This window comes from Ctenopharyngodon idella, chromosome 21 (assembly GCF_019924925.1).
Source record: "Ctenopharyngodon idella isolate HZGC_01 chromosome 21, HZGC01, whole genome shotgun sequence".
NCBI lineage: Eukaryota > Metazoa > Chordata > Actinopteri > Cypriniformes > Xenocyprididae > Ctenopharyngodon > Ctenopharyngodon idella.
Genome location: NC_067240.1, coordinates 16,475,247 through 16,492,874, shown reverse-complemented (window position 1 = coordinate 16,492,874; position 17,628 = coordinate 16,475,247). Strand labels below are relative to the sequence as shown.

Genomic DNA, 17,628 nt, shown 5'->3' with positions numbered 1-17,628 from the left:
ATTCAATGATGAAAAGCAGTGTATTAAGAACTAAAATCTAACGTCGATCGATATCGTCAAGAATTATAATGAAACATTTGATAGTAAAAAACATTTCTTTTGTTCATTGCCGGTGATGCTGATAAAACCTCCTGAATAAGTGAGCCTTCCCTCTCACTGTTACCATGGGAACTGCTGCAGTCTCAGCCTCTTTGTCTTGTACTGTGGCACCATTTTGACTCAGTGGTCTTTCCCACCTTGGTTAAGATTTTATACCCCCCACATCTTTACATCCCTCCCACTGCATTCATTCTTATGCTACATTCACATTGTTGCAAATCTGCCCCCTAGTTTCCTCCTGAGAAATGAGAATACTGTTATATGAATTATTTGGTGGGGAAAGAAAGAATAAAGGGAGACTGATTCTTATTGGTGCTCAGCAACATTAAATTTAACGTTTTTGATTCATGGTTCAGTTCCACTGAAGGTGTCCAAGTTGATAAATATGTGGTTTAAAACACTTTTATATCAGTTTAAAAATGTCATATCAGTATTCATGTTGACTTTATACATTAAGAAAAAACAACAAAAAAAAAAACGTTTATACCATTTTCAACAAAAAAATTAATAGTTTGGGACAGACGGAGCCGAAGATGATGATGATGATTACTATTATTATAACGTAAAAACATATTATAAGTCAATACGTTTTCTTTTGACATAAACAAAACATGCCTGGTAAATGATTAGATTGATTTTATACCTTCTATTATTTAATTTAATTTAATTTAATTTAATTTAATTTAATTTAATTTAATTTAATTTAGTGTGTTTTAGGTGTTATTAAAACATTTTTGAATTGTATTTTAATTTGTTTTGTTTTTTATTGCTTAAAATGTGTGTCACGTCATTGGCCCTTAGCCTATTATTTAGGTAAAGATAGATATTTGCAACAAAAAAAATCCGTCAAAATCAAAATCATTAAAAAAAATAGATTATGTTTTGTTTTTGGGATTTTACTTTTTTAAAAAAAACAAAAAAAAAAACAATTCGTATGAATAACAACGTCTTTGAATCGCAGCACTGTAACGTTAAAGCAAACCAACGCTGAAACGCAAACGCATCGAACAGATGTACTTTGTACCTCTTTTGTTGCCGTACATGTGTTTCTCTCACACCAGCAGTGGCGCCCTTTGGTTAGACAGACGGTTGTTTTTCTCTGATCTATAGACAGTAGAAGACAGCCGAATGCTTTAGTTTTTGATTAAATATGATTTGGATATCAATTGTTCTGCCTTGAAGTGCATAAATTATGCGTCACTCGACACAGAACAGGGGAAAGGAAGAGAGGGGTCGGTCCATTGGAGTTGTTCATCAGTTTATTCTGAAGCGTAATTATTTGTTTTGTCCATGGCGTATTTTTTAATTAAAGAAGGTGAGTTTGCCGTTTTCCCCTCAATGTAATATACGTAACTAATAAGATATCAGCGTAAGAAAAACTGCGAAATGGAGACAGGGAGGCACATAAAATCCAGTTCAGAGACACACCAAAAACAGTCATATGTAAAGGACGTGCAGAAGTGACACTACACATATTATTTCCTATTGTACTGCATTATTGTTTTGCTCAATTCGAGTCAGGTTGTCAAATGTACATAAATACTATACATCATGCAGCACTAATTGCAGGCAATTCATAGTGTATGTGTGTGTGTGTGTGTGTGATTCTGTTTTGTATCTTAGGTGTGTATAAATTGAGCCTTGTTTTATGATTAATCCTGGATTCGTAATGTTTTCTAAGAATTATAAATGGTGCTAATTATTATTATTTTGTATAGTTATATTATAATTACGTTGCAATTATAATATAATTAATGTGTTTAATTCAGTTTTTTTTTTCTTGTTCCCTTTTTAGGGCACCCTATGACTTCATTGACAACAACAGACAAACGGAAAAGCAAATTTATTTGGTCAGAAAAGAAACTGGCACATCATATTCTCAGTCACAGAACGACAACTAGATCCAAATATGACTTTCTGAATATATGTTAATTTTGACATCATAACATTTTAGCCCACTGTATTTTCAAACCATTAATTCTCACTGTAGGTAACAAACATTATTAGATGTGGTGATGCAGACGGGACATATTATTGGATAGTGTGTGAGGTGGTTTGAATGAGTAAAGCGGGACAGACGCCTTTGTCGGCAGTGGGAAGACTGTTGGGCAGAGACCGTGAGATCAGAGGACCTTCTTCTGGACGTGACAGTGAAGGACTGCTGGCTATGGGTGCAGCAATGGGACCATTACTGCTTTGGCTCCAGGATGTGGCAGCGGTGACCCTGCTGAGAGCTCGCAGGACACTTCTAAGAGCTGCCGTCCTGTTGTGTGTCCTGGTGCTTCTCCTCTGGGTTTCCATCTTCCTGTATGGAAGCTTCTACTATTCCTACATGCCCAGCGTCAGCTTCTCCACACCAGTACACTTCTCCTACAGGTACAGACACATCAGGGCAGATCAGGAACATTCCTGTATTGTTTTGCCAACGGTCTGTTTGCGCACGACTGAGTCCTTAATTAGTTTGGTCCAATGAACAAATACTGTTGGAGGCATTACTAGTGTTCGTAATGCATTGTGGTTGATTCCTCTCTCCTCCATTTCACTCTTAACAGGACAGATTGCGATGCTTCAGATTCAGTCCTCTGTTCTTTCCCCACGGCTAACATCTCACTCTTGAAGAATGGAAGAGACCAGGTACGTCTCAATCCCACTCAGAGTGACATACATACATACAGTGGACCCAAAATATATTCGGATATGTAAGCCACGTTAAAAATGTATGAATGTCAAAATGTTTTGAAAAAGAAAAAGAAATTAGTTTTTCTTTTAGTAGAAAAGAGGCTTACATAGCATCTTTACAAATTATAGACATGTTTTTTACAGGGTTCTCCTAAATGAATCTTTAAAGCTTTGCTGTATACATTATGTAACAAGCCCATTAATGATGTGGAAGAAAAATTATAATACTTGTATATTGAATAATTAAAGGGGTGATTCATTACAATTTCACCTTTTTAACTTTAGTTAGTGTGTAATGTGGCTACTTGAGCATAAACAGTATCTGCAAAGTTACAGCGCTGAAAGTTCAATGCAAACAGAAATATTATCTTTAAAAGAATTCTCTGTTTAAGGACTACAACAAACAGCTGGTAGGGACTACAACGAGCTTCTTCCTGGGTTGGTGACATCACTAACCCTAAAATTTACATAAACCCTGCCCCTGAGAAAAAGAAACAAAGGGGGTGAGGCCATGTTATTGCACAAATGCAATAGCATGTCACAAAAGAAAGATGACAAAATGACAAGTAGCAGCATATATTCTCTGGCTCTGAAGGCATCTTACAACAGTTCCCACACGAGCGATTTATAGATTATCATGACAGAATATGCTAATCAATGACTTTAAGATGGTTAACTCCACATCAGCTACATAAATTCATCAACTAACCGTTCAGAAACGTCCTGTTGCATTCTACACGTTGACACTTCTTCTTGAGTCTCTCCATCATTGTCCGACTGCATTTTGAACATAAAAGGCTGAACAGTTTCTGACATTTTCAGTGAGTCTGAGTGAGGTAATGTGAAGCTCTGCTAAGTGCTAACTTGAGCTCCTGAAACTCCGCCTCCTTTTGAGAGCAGCAGCTCATTTGCATTTAAAGGGACACACACAAAAACTGAGCGTTTTTGCTAACCCTCAAAAAGTGACAAATTTAACATGTTATAAAAAAATTATCTGTGGGGTATTTTGAGCTAAAACTTCACATACACACTCTGGGGACATCAGAGACTTATTTTACATCTTGTAAAAGTGGCATTATACCACCCCTTTAATATTACTGGTTGAGAATAAAAATGGATTTTCGGTCATATTTACAGCTAATTTTATTTGCTTCACTCTTTCTGGTAGGTGATGATGTCTGGTCAGGCCTACAGGATCTCTCTTGAGCTGGAAATGCCTGAATCTCCTGTTAACGAACAGCTTGGCATGTTCATGGTCAAAATGTCTTGTTATACCACTGATGGGAAAGTCGTTCACTCGGTGATCCGCTCAGTGAGTAAAGACCGCTCTCTCAACATTCTCTGTTGTTTATTCTGTATGGATAATGTGGCTGATTTGTAAGATTTACTGAGTCAGTTGTTGTTAAACATAACTGCAATTTTCCTAGTCATGCTACAAATATATTAGCGATGCACAGATTGTTATACCAATAAGCTAATAATCATTTATTTATTTATTTATATTATGGCCAAAACGGATCAATGGCCAATTTTATTGAGCCTAAAATAATAATAAAATCAACCATTTTAAATGCTACAAGTGAATTTAGGCATTAGAATGTACAGTGTGAAAATTGGATATTCAACTGGATATTTTCTGAAGATTATATTTAATAGCATTATTCAATTATTTGGATTTTAAAATTATTTGTGGTAACTTTAAAGGTGCAGTAGGTGATCTGGGAAATGCTAACATTAGCCTGCTAGCATTGAAAGCATACAATCCCAAAACACATGAATGCGCACACACATTGCTGCTCTTGGCAAAGCGTCACAAGAGACTGCATTAAAAACTACCTTGTGTCTCAAAGCACGTAACATTACAATAATAATGAATGTAAACAACTTAGAGAGCTTGTTCCTGACTGCTGCAGATTTATTTCAGTGTTGATACTGTTGACATGGAAATGCGTAATTCCGAGTCTGAGGACGTGAACAGCTCCAGTCGTTACTTAGAACGTCACAGGTTGCTATTTCTTAATTATGGTAGTTATGGCGTGAACGCAGCATAAGCTTGTTGTTTTGATTTGGTAGGAACTGTAAAAGGTGGCTGCTGTTTCTTTGCGGTGCTCTGTGACTGTTTGATTGACATCTGTCTACATAAACTCTGCACAGCATGAAACGTATGATGTCTGCGCAAACAGGGTGCTCTAGGGTATGTAAAAACATACGTTGACAGGCAGGTAGAACATTGTATTATTCAACTCAGACCGAATATAATAATCAGATGAACATTTTATGGTCCTACGCCTTCCACAGATGATACATATTTATAAAAATAGATTTAGACCATTTAACATAGTGATTGCTATCAGGATATGAGGAGACCTTCATCCAGTATAACAAAAAATGTTTCTGTCGAGAATCACCTATTGCACCTTTAGATAATGGTAATATATGATAATATATTATGATAATGATAACAATAATCTTAATGTAAAAATAGGTGAAATGAGCATGTACAATTAAAGGATTAGTTCACTTTAAAATGAAAATTACCCCAAGATTTACTCACCCTCAAGCCACCCTAGGTGTTGTTGTGGCAAAAAATCAACAGGACTCTCACTGCATAAGAGACAAACTCATCCAATTGTCTTTCAAAAGTTTTATTTCTTGCAAGAAAGGTCAGACAGTTATACAGAAACACAAGTAGCTGCAGAGTGTAAGACAAAGAACAAAAGCTTCCCCTCACTTTAACTAGAGGTCTGCGCGGGACTGTTTTTTTCGTCCCGCTCCCGCAATGGTTCTATTCTGCACGCACCCGCTCCCGCCTAAAATTCACTCTGTGTTCACCCGCTATCCGCATATAGTGATTTTCTTCCCGACCCGACGGGTCCCGCTAAAGATCGTTTCCAGAATCTCGCATTTAAACTTCCCCTAAAGAAAGAGAGTGATTGGGGATAACAAATATAAAATGTTGCATATACAAGATTTGTATTTGTTATTTGTCTATGATGCTGTCAACACCCTAAAAAATGTCACAAAGAATAATAGGCTAAATATCACAGAGAAAAATAGGGTAAATTAAATAGCCTACAACATGTCCCTCAAAACTGTAGGCTATGCCAAAATTACATAAACGAAAACTGTTGGCTTACTAGCTATACTGCAAAATGAAGTCTTTTTTAACACCCACGCAAGAACAGAATGACGCTGACTGATGTCCATTTCAGAACCTCTCTCCTCCAAAATCCGATCACAAAGGTTCAATGTTCTCTGAAGGTGCACTCGCGCAGATCTCTAATGCAAATAACATATCTTGCCAGGTTTCTCAGGACAGGGAACTGGGGACTGTGTGAACGCCACCACTGCAGAAACTTTTGTTCACTTTAAGTTCAAGCACAGATGCACTGATGTCAAAGCATCTCGGGAGCGACTGGGTTATTGTCAGACCGCCCGCTCCCACCTAAAGAACACTAAAGTTACCGACCGCAATCCGTCTTTCATTCCCGCGCAGCAAGAAATCTTATCGGGCCCCACAGTTCCCGCGGGAGAGCCGCAGGAATGCAGACCTCTATCTCTAACCTCCAAGGCTGAAGCCTCTGTCCTTTTACCATATTAGGAACATGTTTACCACTTCAGTGTTTTTCCACTTGTCACCCAAAGAATGCATACTTTAGCAATTCTGTACACAAACGTTAGAGAGGAAAGAAGACATTTCTTTGCAATAGTTCAACATGCCATGTTCACACAATTCAGTTGATTTCACTCATTGTTTATCCCCTTCCATTCCCAAAAATGGGGTCTTCTAACCTAATTTAAAAAAATTTCAGCCATATTTTCAGCCATACATTAATTGAGTTACCATCCCCCATTTTGATGTATTGCCATCAACACTAAACTAAACGCCGTCTTTAATTCTGCAACCAGATTTCCTCCAGGTTCTCTGCCTCTGAACATGCTCTGTAAAGAGTTAGAAAAATCAAAGTTATTTTCAGATAACAGATTACACACAATCTCCTGTGTCTGCTCCAGCACTTCCTACAGAAACAAAAACTTTTTTCATTAGTTTTGTCAGCACAAACAGGAATTCAGACCACAGCACCTCAAAGATCGTCTACCACCCCGAACCAATAACGGGCGTCTGTGTAGATAGTCACAATTTTGTCTGTCATCAGTTTACCCGCTCCAGTGAGGGTCACAAGCTCATCTGCTCATACCAAATAATTACAGGACAGCGGCCCTGAAACTAACACTTCACATTCCATGGTCACAACTTATCCTTCGCAATTCAGGCCTGTTGTTTTGTCTCTGAAGGCAGAGCCATCTACAAACAACACGTCCATCAAGTGGTTTGTCTAGCAGGTCAAGTCATGGTGTACTTGATCAAGGATAGTCAAACAACAGTGATGTTCCTTCCCATCCTCCTTTGTTCTCCAACCAGTCCTTCATACTGTGAATGTTACTGGGCTCTCTGGATAATTTTTGATTGCCAGTGTGTCGCTGTTTCTCTGCCGTCAAGTCTACAACATTTTACGTTTAGCATTGTGACCACACATAGCTGACAGTGTTTAAATTTAGTTGAATTTAGACAAGGGATTTTAACCCATGGACGGCAATCTTCAATTTCACAATTCCAATTTTCCATAAATACTTAAACATACTAATCCAGAGAGTAATTCAAATCATCATCATAAATGACAAATGTAGTCATAATTACCACTAGTAGACAGAGCTGGATGACCAATCCACTTAAAGCTCGTCTTCAAATTCCATATCGTCTTTTCATCAGATTCAATCAGAATTATTGGCTTGTCAAAATGTGTCATTTCACTTAACCCATCTGTAATGGTAAAACACTCATTCCAGAGGTTAATGACGTATACACACTCTGAGGACAGAATATTTCCCCAAACTAACACATACAAAACATAAAGTACAGTCACCCTCACACTCACTCATACTCATACTAGACACACATGACTATTAAATGCTTATTTTCAAGGTTTGCTTTTGGTGTTAAATCTAAAAAACACATATTTAAACTTCACATTTTTTCTTTAGGTTTTACTCTTATTTTTTACATGGTCTCTTATCCAGTCTCAAAACATATCTGTTCATTATAATTCTTTTTTTTTTTATAAAAGTCAGCTGAGTTGTTTGGTTCTAATCTCATTGCTTCGTTTTGTTTAAGCTTTAGCAGACAGACAGAGTATCCTTACCTTTACCCCAGCCATCTCTCTCTCTTACTGCACAAATTATCTTTTCAAACCTCACAAGACTGTAACTTAGACTAGGAGCATTTTTAAGTTATCTTTAGGTTAAATGCTGAATTCACTTAACTTTCTCTACAATCTGCAAAAGTGGTCTTCATCTTTAGCCACCACCATGCCTTGGAATTATCCTCTGCCATGTCTAATGACCTGCAGGAGTGAAACCATGATAGAGGCATATTAGTTCAAAATCAACACAGCCCCACAGATTCAGGGATTCATCGTAATGCTGAATCCTAAACTTCTATACAGTTCTTGCCAATAGGGCAACCAACATCATGTTAGTAAATTTTGCTATGGTCTCCCCAGAAATTACGGACAATCACCTCATGGTCTCAGTTGGCTCTTGAAAGCTCATTCCCATCAGCTCTTTATCAATAATCTTTTTCCTCAGGGTGTCCCCTGGCATAGTTGCATCAAGTTGTGGACACTTGTCACAATGAAAAACAAGCCATCCTAGGAATGCGGTTTCTGGTGAGTGGTATGGAGGAACATTTTTGGGGCAGACTGCTGTACCTTCTCACAGGTCATCCCCCCTTAATGATGCTGCTGGCCTTACAGACATCCACTCCACTCTCATACCCATCTCACATAAAACACCTCCCATCAGGGTAGATGCCCAGTGGCGGCGGTAACCCCCTGCCTTGGGTTGTCCCCTGTCTGCCCAAAGAGTGTCTTACCCGTCATTGAGAAATCACCTCGTGCACACTGGTGACCGCTCTTTACCATTATGAAATCTTTGACAGTTTTCTTCAACAGAATCAGGTGTTTTCTGGAGCTTAGGAAAGGTGCCTTCAAGAGCCACCAGAGCCATTGGACTGCCTAATAGTGTCAAAACATGGAGACAGGTTAATGACAGCAGTATTTAATCACTAAAATCATTAGACATCTTCTCATCAGCAACATATCAGTGCTGAGACTATACTCAGTGAATTTAGTTCTCACAACTGTCCATTCAGTGTTCTGCTATATCTGTAACCGGAGCCATCGGCCCTGCACATAGTGGTGACAAAGATCAGACAAAAGTTACTGGTCATAGAAGAAATTCATCAAAATAGTCACTTCTATCATTCAAGGTCTGTATTACTATTTTAAAGACCTCTTTATACTCATTGAGTTTTCCTTTGCCACATTTAACAACTAATTGCCCTCTTCATGGCAATCATTTCTTTTAACACCTCTGTGTCCGTGATTTTCAACTGAGACATTGTGGTTCACTATAAATAGCTTGTTATCACTTATGACACTCAGATAGACTTTGAATGAGAGAGACTCTGAGGAATTCAGGACTAGTACATTGCCTTTTTATAACTTTTAACATCAAACTTTATCTACTATCTTTTGACCCTAGCCCAGCTTAAGACTTTGCCAGAAATGACATACATTTTCAAATAAACAACTGTGTTTATATTTGTCTTTTACTAACACATCAGAGAATTTAGAAATTACAAATTTCCAATCAGGTCGAGTCTCTGTTACAACTGGCAGTCTCATTTTTGCCATTTAAACCCCCTTCATTTTGACCATCAAACATTTAGAAATTAAAGGTCCTAAATCATTTTAGTTATTTTATACTATGATAGCGATACGCTCATCACATAAAAAACATACTTGAGACTGTTCAAATATCTTTCCATAAAGTGAAACATTCTCTCAGAATTTTCATTTTCATAACATTAATTTTTGCTGCTATATTTCTCTTCATTATACCCACTTATCCCGTATTCCTCTATCAAATAGTTAGTCTGCAGATGCAAAACATATTATCAATATGGTTTTTACTGTTTTGCAGAACCACAATATTATTTTACCCATATCTCAACTACTAGGTTGCACCAACAGCCTTATAGCTGCTTTCTCCTTCAACCATTATTATATAAATTGTAGTTCTCTAGACATCTAATGTCATGCATCCATTTAATGGATGAAAAACAAAACTTTTTGTAAGTTACATTCAGTCCTCCTTCCCTACATGCCAATTCTTTCTACATCGACCTTCTTTCCCTTCTGTCTGCTTCCTCCAGCCTACAATCTATTGTCTGCTTACATTTCACACACACACACACCGCTTTCACACAACATCGCAGTTCTCTTCAACTCATTCTCTTACGACCTTAAGTCTTATGACACTCAACGTTCCCTCTTCTGGAAAATCATAATATTTGACTAACTTATCTACATCTTGCATGCATTTTTGGCCATACAATTTTCTCATTTGATAAAAAACCAGTATATCATATTTTGTGAGCTTGCTCTGGGATTTCCCCATATTGGCTCTCCCGAACTCTCGTGGATTTACCTTGTCGGTGCGCACCTAAATAATCTGTTGGACGTCTCCCACAGACCCGACTTTTCACCTAAAATCGGACAGGTTGAGCCTTCAATGTAACTGAATGTAACTTACAAAAAGTTTTGTTTTTCATCCATTAAATGGATGCATGACATAAGATGTCTAGAGAACTACAATTTATATAATAATGGTTGAAGGAGAAAGCAGCTATAAGGCTGTTGGTGCAACCTAGTAGTTGAGATATGGGTAAAATAATATTGTGGTTCTGCAAAACAGTAAAAACCATATTGATAATTCCAGCTTAAGACGTCTAAGCCGTGTCACACAGCCTCAGTTTCAGGCTTCCCCTGAACCCACAGATTTTCTGTAGTCCCCTGACTACAGCTGGATTCCCCAGAAATTTGCTTGAGTGTGTGATGCAGCTTAGATTTCCCTTCCAGAAACCTCCCCTTTGGAAACATCTTAACTGTCCTAACGTGATTCAGTTTCCGGGAACGTCTTGATCACACTGCCTTCGCCCACAAAGTTTTGTCTAAACTGTGTCACACAGCCTCAGTTTCAGGCTTCCCCTGAACCCACAAATTTTCGGTAGTTCCCTGACTACAGCTGGATTCCCCAAAAATTTGTTTTAGCTGTGTGATGCAGCCTGAATTTCCCCTGAGAAACCCCTTAACCACGACCACAGAGTCAGCCAGACCAACCAATATGGTTTGTCCCGTATTTTCCTAATCTTTTACCCAATTCACCAAATCACAAATTTTTCAATTTGTCCCATTTCCTAATCTTCCAAATTTTACTCTTAATCACTCTTAATCACAAAATTTCAAAACTTCAATTCCCCATAAAATTTTGATTTATCTCTTACCAGAGAGTCGTGATGCCACCTGGGTTCGTTTACTGATTTCAGTGGTGTCCCCTTCTGGACCCTGGCGGTCGGCCCCTCATCCCTCAATCTATTCGGGGTAGGGCTGAGACTACTAAGTCCAGGTTGATCAGTCACCGTCCACTCTCGGGTGCAAAAGGCACATCCAAGGAATCCCCTTCTTCTGACACCAAATTGTTGTGGCAAAAAATCAACTGACTCTTACTGCATAAGAGACAAACATGTCCAATTGTCTTTTGAAAGTTTTATTTCTTGCAAGAAAGGTCAGACAGTCATACAAAAACACAAGTAGCTGCAGAGTGTAAGACAAAGAATGAAAGCTTCCCCTCACTTTTATATCTCTAAACTCCAAGGCTGAAGCCTCTGTCCTTTTACCATATTAGGAACATGTTTACCACTTCAGTGTTTTTCCACTTGTCACACAAAGTCACCCAAAGAATGCATATTTAAGCAATTTTGAGAAAAACAAAATCATTTAATCATAAGCATATAAGGATAATCATATGGAAATTATACAGAAACTCTACATTTCCCCCACAGTGTATATGACTTTCTTCTTTCTGATGAACACAATCGGAGTTATATTAATAAATATCCTGATGTATCCAAGCTTTATAATGGCAGTGAACGGGACCAACGAGTATGAAGCTCAAGAAAGTGCATCCATCCATCATAAACATACTCCACACGGCTCTGGGGGGGGTTTATTAAGGCCTTCTGAAGCGGTGCATTCGTGTAAGAAAAATATCCATATTTAACGAGTTATAAAGTAAAATATCTAGCTTCTGCCAGACCGCCTTCCGTATTCAACTTTACGAAGAAAGTGTAACGCCTCTCGCAGTTCAAAACGCTTATGCTACGTCCTACGCCTTCACTATTCAACTTACAAAAAAAATTTACGGAAGGCCGTGTGGAGTACATTTATGATGGATGTATGCACTTTCTTGTAACTTTACTTTCCTCGGTGTCCATGTAAAAATAGGAGAAATGAGCCTGCACAATTAAACATCCAATATCAGTCATTATACACTACTATACACAAATTATTATTATTTTTTTTGATAGAAATTAATGTGAGGACCCATTAAACAATCAAAAGTGACAGTAAAGACATTTATAATGTTATAAAAACACAACTGTTTTTCAATATTGATAATAATAAGAAATGTTTCTTGAGCAGCAAATCAGTATGATTTCTGAATGGTCATGTGACACTAAAGTTTATGGGCTTTTTATATTGTAATGGCAGTCCGTAATGGCAGTTTAACTCATAAGTACTTGTTCCTTGTATTTTCTCATCAGACGATGCTGCACTACCGCTCTTCTCTGCTGCAGACCATGAGCACGCTGCTCTTTTCACCCCTCCTGCTCACAGGTGTGTCTGAGCAGAAACAGCTCATCGAAGTGGAGCTCTTCCCAGATTTCAAATCGGACCTTGTAAGTTCAAGTATGAACAAGACTGACAGAATTGTGTCATTTAAATTTTTGGTCAAAAGCCATGTATTATATTCATCTGTCCTTCACAGTACCAACCTGCCATTGGTGCTGTGATCGAGGTTCAGTCTCGCAGGATCCAGATTTATTCTGCCCAGCTCAGGATCCATGCCTACTTCACTGGCATTAGGTATTTGGTTGTATCAGTTTATTTGACTGTTCATGTTCCATCAAATGATGCTTCTACCTTACCATCCTGTAACGTTCTTCCCTCTTGCAACAGATACCTCCTGTATAATTTCCCTGTGATGTCTGCAATTGTTGGGGTGGCGAGTAACTTCACCTTCCTCAGTGTCATTGTGCTCTTCAGTTACCTGCAGTTCATCTGGGGAGGGCTTTATCCACCTGAGCAGGTCAGAGTGAGGGTAAGACCATCTGTCTGCCTAATCTATTCAACCTTCATCCTATCACACTTCCATTGGATGCATTCCAGATGTCTGTTTGCATACATAGGTGATGATGGGAGACTCGACACGTCTTCAGCAGAGGAGGGAAGAAGCACGTAAACGCATGCACTCATCCGCCAGCACTCCTAGTAAGAACACAGTTTGGTTCAAAGCCGCACACACCTGATCATATCAGTCGAACAGATTAGTAACTAAAACACCTCTCTTTGACTGTCCCCCAGTCATTACGTATGGAAGAGACGGCAGTGAGCTGGCAGATCCACCACAACAACCCAAACAAACAGTTCAAAACAAAGGTAAGTGACAAAGGAGAAATGGGATGAAAGATTTCTGTGATACATTCTTTGCATAAATTGATTATATGCACAATAACAACTAAAGAATCATGCAAATCATGTTTGTTTGTGCAGGTGATTTGGACACTCCTAGTGTGATCGGGACAGAAGAGCTGAACCAGCTGCAAGAGGATGAAGCTGGTAAAAATATTAACTTAAAGCATAAGAATAAGATACACTGCCTTTCAAAAGTTTGGGGTTGGTCAGATTTTTTAATGCTTTTGAAAAGGGCTTTTCACACTGCGCTTAACCCCGGGTTATGGACGTGCTAAACACCGCTTTTAACCCCGGGTAAAGGAACGTTTTACGCTCATAATTTAGAAGCGGGGTTAGCACCGCTTTTTACCCGGGGTTATGAAACCCTGCTTCAGAGCAGGGTTAGCTCCGCTTTTGCGGAGTTAACCCTGCATTGCAGTGGCAAACTTGTAAAGTGTGAAACGATGCGGTGTTAGAATGTTACAGCTAGACGCTTAGCAGTGGATAACCACTAGTGTGCCTCATATTCACTTGCTTTAGACAGTCACAGAAACGCTGCGCATTGCATATAAACAGTAAATTCAGCGTTTGAGAGGAAAAATGTCAAATGCTGACAGAAAACGCAACAATTTGAGTGAAGAAGAGACCGTTTCATTCTTACCTTTATAGTCCAAAATGTCCATTCAGTATAAACTCGATAGTACAGTCAGCAATACGAGAATGCGCAATGCTAGAGCTATGTAAACGGGTCACATGCTGCTTTTATCCAATCAATGACACTGACACCGCAAATATGCAAATAAGAACGTTACCCCAGGATTTAGAAATATACAATCTACAATCTCCACTTATGAATACCCAGGATTCCATTTACCCGGGGTTTAGAATGGCCCAGGGTTAACTATTTCAAGTGTAAAAAGCCCTAAAGAAGTCTCTTCTGCTCACCAAGGATGCCTTTATTTCATCAATAATACAGTAAAAACAATAATATTGTGAATTGTAATGCGAGATTAAAATGTGATGAGATTTCTTGTCGAGGTGAAAAACTGTCTCACAATAATTTGCCATGAGTGTGAGGGTGAAATTGGGATAGAATATGCCACCGCTACGTTTACATTATGCCTCCACTGTTGTTTTACTTTTTATAAAAATAAAAACCATTTAATTCAGTTGGATAACGGTTGCTTCAATTCCATCCAGCTCATCCAACACGAGCTGCAGTGCAGAGTCGTATGTAGTGCAGCAGGAATCAAAGTTCAAGTGACGAGATGACTGACCAGACCATGGCGGACGATTCGTTGCACAACAGAGCCCAAGCGTCTGACAAATGTCTTATCCTGTAGAATGCGCGCTCAGCACCGCCGCTCTCTATTCACAGAGTACACACAATCGCAAAATTGAAAGTAAAACGTGAGCACGCATTCAAATGCGATTTCAATACCCCACATTTTGAAAGCGGCTCCCTGATGCATGCAAATATCGCCCAATATGAAAGCTATCTTTGGCTGGGCTGTGTAGTTGTAACCTTTTGTTAGCTCTGTATAATGCTTGAAGAAAACTTTGGTCTCTATTTGATGACTTTGATTATGGTTGCACTTATTGTTTGCACTTAATAAGACCTAGAAAAAACGTGTTATTTTTATTTATACTGTTTTTATTTCTATGATCAATTTGTGGAAAGGAGTTCAGTTAGGAGGTCAAAAGTTGCAGAAGCTCATAAATCATTCTAACTTCTAAGGTCTGAAGAGACTCATATAAAATCATACAGGAGAGAAGCCAGTCAGTTGAGTTTGTGGCAAAAACTTTTACAGTGTTTGAGTATTGTTAAAACATTTCAAATGCACCTGCAAACAATTTTTCTAGTCATGTATTTTGTCATTGAGGATTTCTTAAAAAAAACTGTAAAAATTGTCTCGTTCTCTTGAACTCAATCTCGTGTCTTGACTCATAAGCTAACTGTCTTGTCACACCCCTAAATTTAACTATCTTCTATCTTAATATATATTAAAATGTAAACTTAAGGATGATCCAAGGCACTCGAATCATGTAGAGAGAACTTTTTTTAAAAGCCTTTATTTCATCTTGGCTAAATCTTAAAAACAGGTGACACATACACAGACTGCACACCTACGCGTTGCGGCTGGTTTTGCCTTCGTCAGGGTGTGAGTAACAGACAGAGTTCAACAGAGTTCATTTTGAGCAGCGATTAATTAGTCTAATGACAATCACCTGGTTGTGCTACACAGGACAGACAGAAGTTCGACGATTACGTATCAAATTAAATCAAACACAGTATAATCAATATAAATAAACGAGAATTTTTTTTTAATAAAAAATGTTTTAAAAAAAATTATAATAATAATATATTGAAAGAAATAAAGTATATATAACTCAGACTACTCTTCTACAAAGAGAGACTTTCTGGATCTATACACTGAAAGCAACTACATTTCCAGGCTTAAATGGGGAATTAGACTTTGTACCCTTTTTGTAATAAGATGTTAGACTTGAAAATAATATTTTGTTGATATTGGTTTAAATTTTTTTTTTTTTTTTGGAAATATAAATTACATTGTTTATTGATTTGTGATATTTGTGACATTATTAAAATTGTTGTTTTTTTTGTTGTTGTTTTTTTTCTCAGAAATTTAAGTTACACTATGTATATTATTGATTATATTCATTGAATTGTGGAGTCTGAGTTATATATACTTTATTTCTTTCAATATATTGTTATTATTAATGTTTTTATACATTTTTTTTTTCTTGTTTATTTATATTGATTATACTGTGTTTGATTTAATTTGATATGTAATTGTCGAACTTCTGTCTGTCCTGTGTAGCACAACCAGGTGATTGTCATTAGACTAATTAATCGCTGCTCAAAATGAACTCTGTTGAACTCTCTTGTCTGTTACTCACACCCTGACGAAGGCAAAACCAGCTGCAATGCGTAGGTGTGCAGTCTGTGTATGTGTCATCTGTTTTTAAGATTTAGCCAAAATGAAATAAAGGCTTTTAAAAAAAAATTTCTTTACATGGTTCGAGTGCCTTGGATCATCCTTAAGTTTACAAGTTGAATTATCCTTTGCATCCAAAGAGCACCGAGATGGAACTCACACCCCGTGCAGCACTTCTTTGGCATTTTTTTGCTTTGAGGAAATATATTAAAATGTACTTTATTCCTGTGATGGCAAAGCTGAATTTTCAGCATCTGAACAGCAAGAACAGCATTTTATTTGAAATATAAATATTTTCTAATATTATTGATGTTTTACTGTTACTTTTGATCAATTTAATGTATTCTTGCTGAATAAAAGCATTTATTTCTTTAAAAAAAAAAAAAAAATGTAGTTTTACAGACCAAATCTATTCTCAATGTTTCCTCCATCAGCTCAAGACTCCTCTACAGATGACGCTCCCATTTTCCTCGAGGCTCCTCGTATTGCAGAGACCAATTTGAGCGAGGAGGACCCAGATCAAGAGCGGAGGGCAGCAGGAATAGGAAATGAGACTCAAGAAGAAGAAACAACCCAACCACAGTCCTCAGACAGCAGCCTTAGACAAAGGCATGGACCCTGGATGAGGCTCTGAGCTCCAAACTCTGGAGTAACCACATACGCACATGCCTTGTTACATTAGAACACCTTATGTGACTCATAGCTAGCACATTTGAGACATTCCTTTTGCACTGCAATGAGTTTTACCATAAGAATTTTTCTGATGCATTTGAAAACCTGTTTACCTCATGGTACTGATGTGAAGCTCAAAAGAATTTTCTGCTCTGCTGCTTTTAATCTCCTTTACCTGAATATTTCTTATGGGACTTAAAAATCACCTCTAGAGTCCTTCCATGCTTTAATGTGTCATTACTGAAGTCTGTGGTCACAATATCAGTTTTGCATGTAAAGTGTAACCGAGTGTGTAAAATATGTTAGCATTTCCATTTTATTTATATTTCTCTACATTCCTCTGCACTGTGATGTTCTTACAAAATATTTACCATGGCTTAGCAGTTCCGTTCAACTTCTGGGGATATTAAAAACTATTTTGTATCCTCACTTTCTATTATTTTAATGCAAAAGTCAAAAATGCAAAACATATTTTAAGAGAAACATGTTACATATTATGGAAAATAAGTAGAGGACACAGAAGTATAATTGACTTGGGGAAAATAATAATTATTATATATAGTAATATAGAATAGATATAG

The 17,628-nt window shown here is 37.7% G+C and overlaps 1 protein-coding gene and 1 long non-coding RNA gene across 5 annotated transcripts; one reads left to right on the top strand and one right to left on the bottom strand.

Annotated features, from left to right (window-relative positions):
• Positions 1-1,145: 1,145 nt before the first annotated feature.
• On the top strand, positions 1,146-17,476 carry bscl2 (BSCL2 lipid droplet biogenesis associated, seipin). 4 transcript variants are annotated; one of them, XM_051878793.1, is made up of 12 exons: positions 1,148-1,414; positions 1,895-1,949; positions 2,090-2,475; positions 2,652-2,733; positions 3,947-4,090; positions 12,506-12,640; positions 12,730-12,827; positions 12,921-13,062; positions 13,151-13,232; positions 13,326-13,400; positions 13,515-13,580; positions 16,810-17,476. In XM_051878793.1, the coding sequence occupies exons 3-12, from the start codon at positions 2,159-2,161 to the stop codon at positions 17,007-17,009; spliced, it is 1,341 nt and encodes a 446-aa protein (XP_051734753.1). In that variant the 5' UTR covers positions 1,148-1,414; positions 1,895-1,949; positions 2,090-2,158; the 3' UTR covers positions 17,010-17,476. The 4 variants fall into 4 exon arrangements, with proteins under 4 accessions (XP_051734755.1, XP_051734754.1, XP_051734753.1 ...); XM_051878795.1 differs by lacking the exon at positions 16,810-17,476 and adding an exon at positions 14,616-15,664 and having other exon boundaries at positions 1,146-1,414; positions 1,895-2,475; XM_051878794.1 differs by having other exon boundaries at positions 1,147-1,414; positions 1,895-2,475; positions 12,921-13,050.
• LOC127504244 (uncharacterized) lies at positions 5,408-12,465 on the bottom strand. Its single transcript, XR_007927315.1, has 2 exons — positions 11,186-12,465; positions 5,408-8,180 (listed from the first exon to the last, which is right to left on the bottom strand). It is a non-coding gene; the product is annotated as an uncharacterized LOC127504244 (long non-coding RNA).
• Positions 17,477-17,628: the final 152 nt, after the last annotated feature.

Coding starts and splice junctions, on each gene's coding strand:
- bscl2 (XM_051878793.1), top strand. CDS start 2,159: ATGAGTAAAGCGGGACAGACGCCTTTGTCGGCAGTGGGAAGACTGTTG. Junction 2,476..2,651: donor CCAGTACACTTCTCCTACAG/GTACAGACACAT, acceptor CACTCTTAACAG/GACAGATTGCGATGCTTCAG. Junction 12,828..12,920: donor GCCTACTTCACTGGCATTAG/GTATTTGGTTGT, acceptor CTCTTGCAACAG/ATACCTCCTGTATAATTTCC.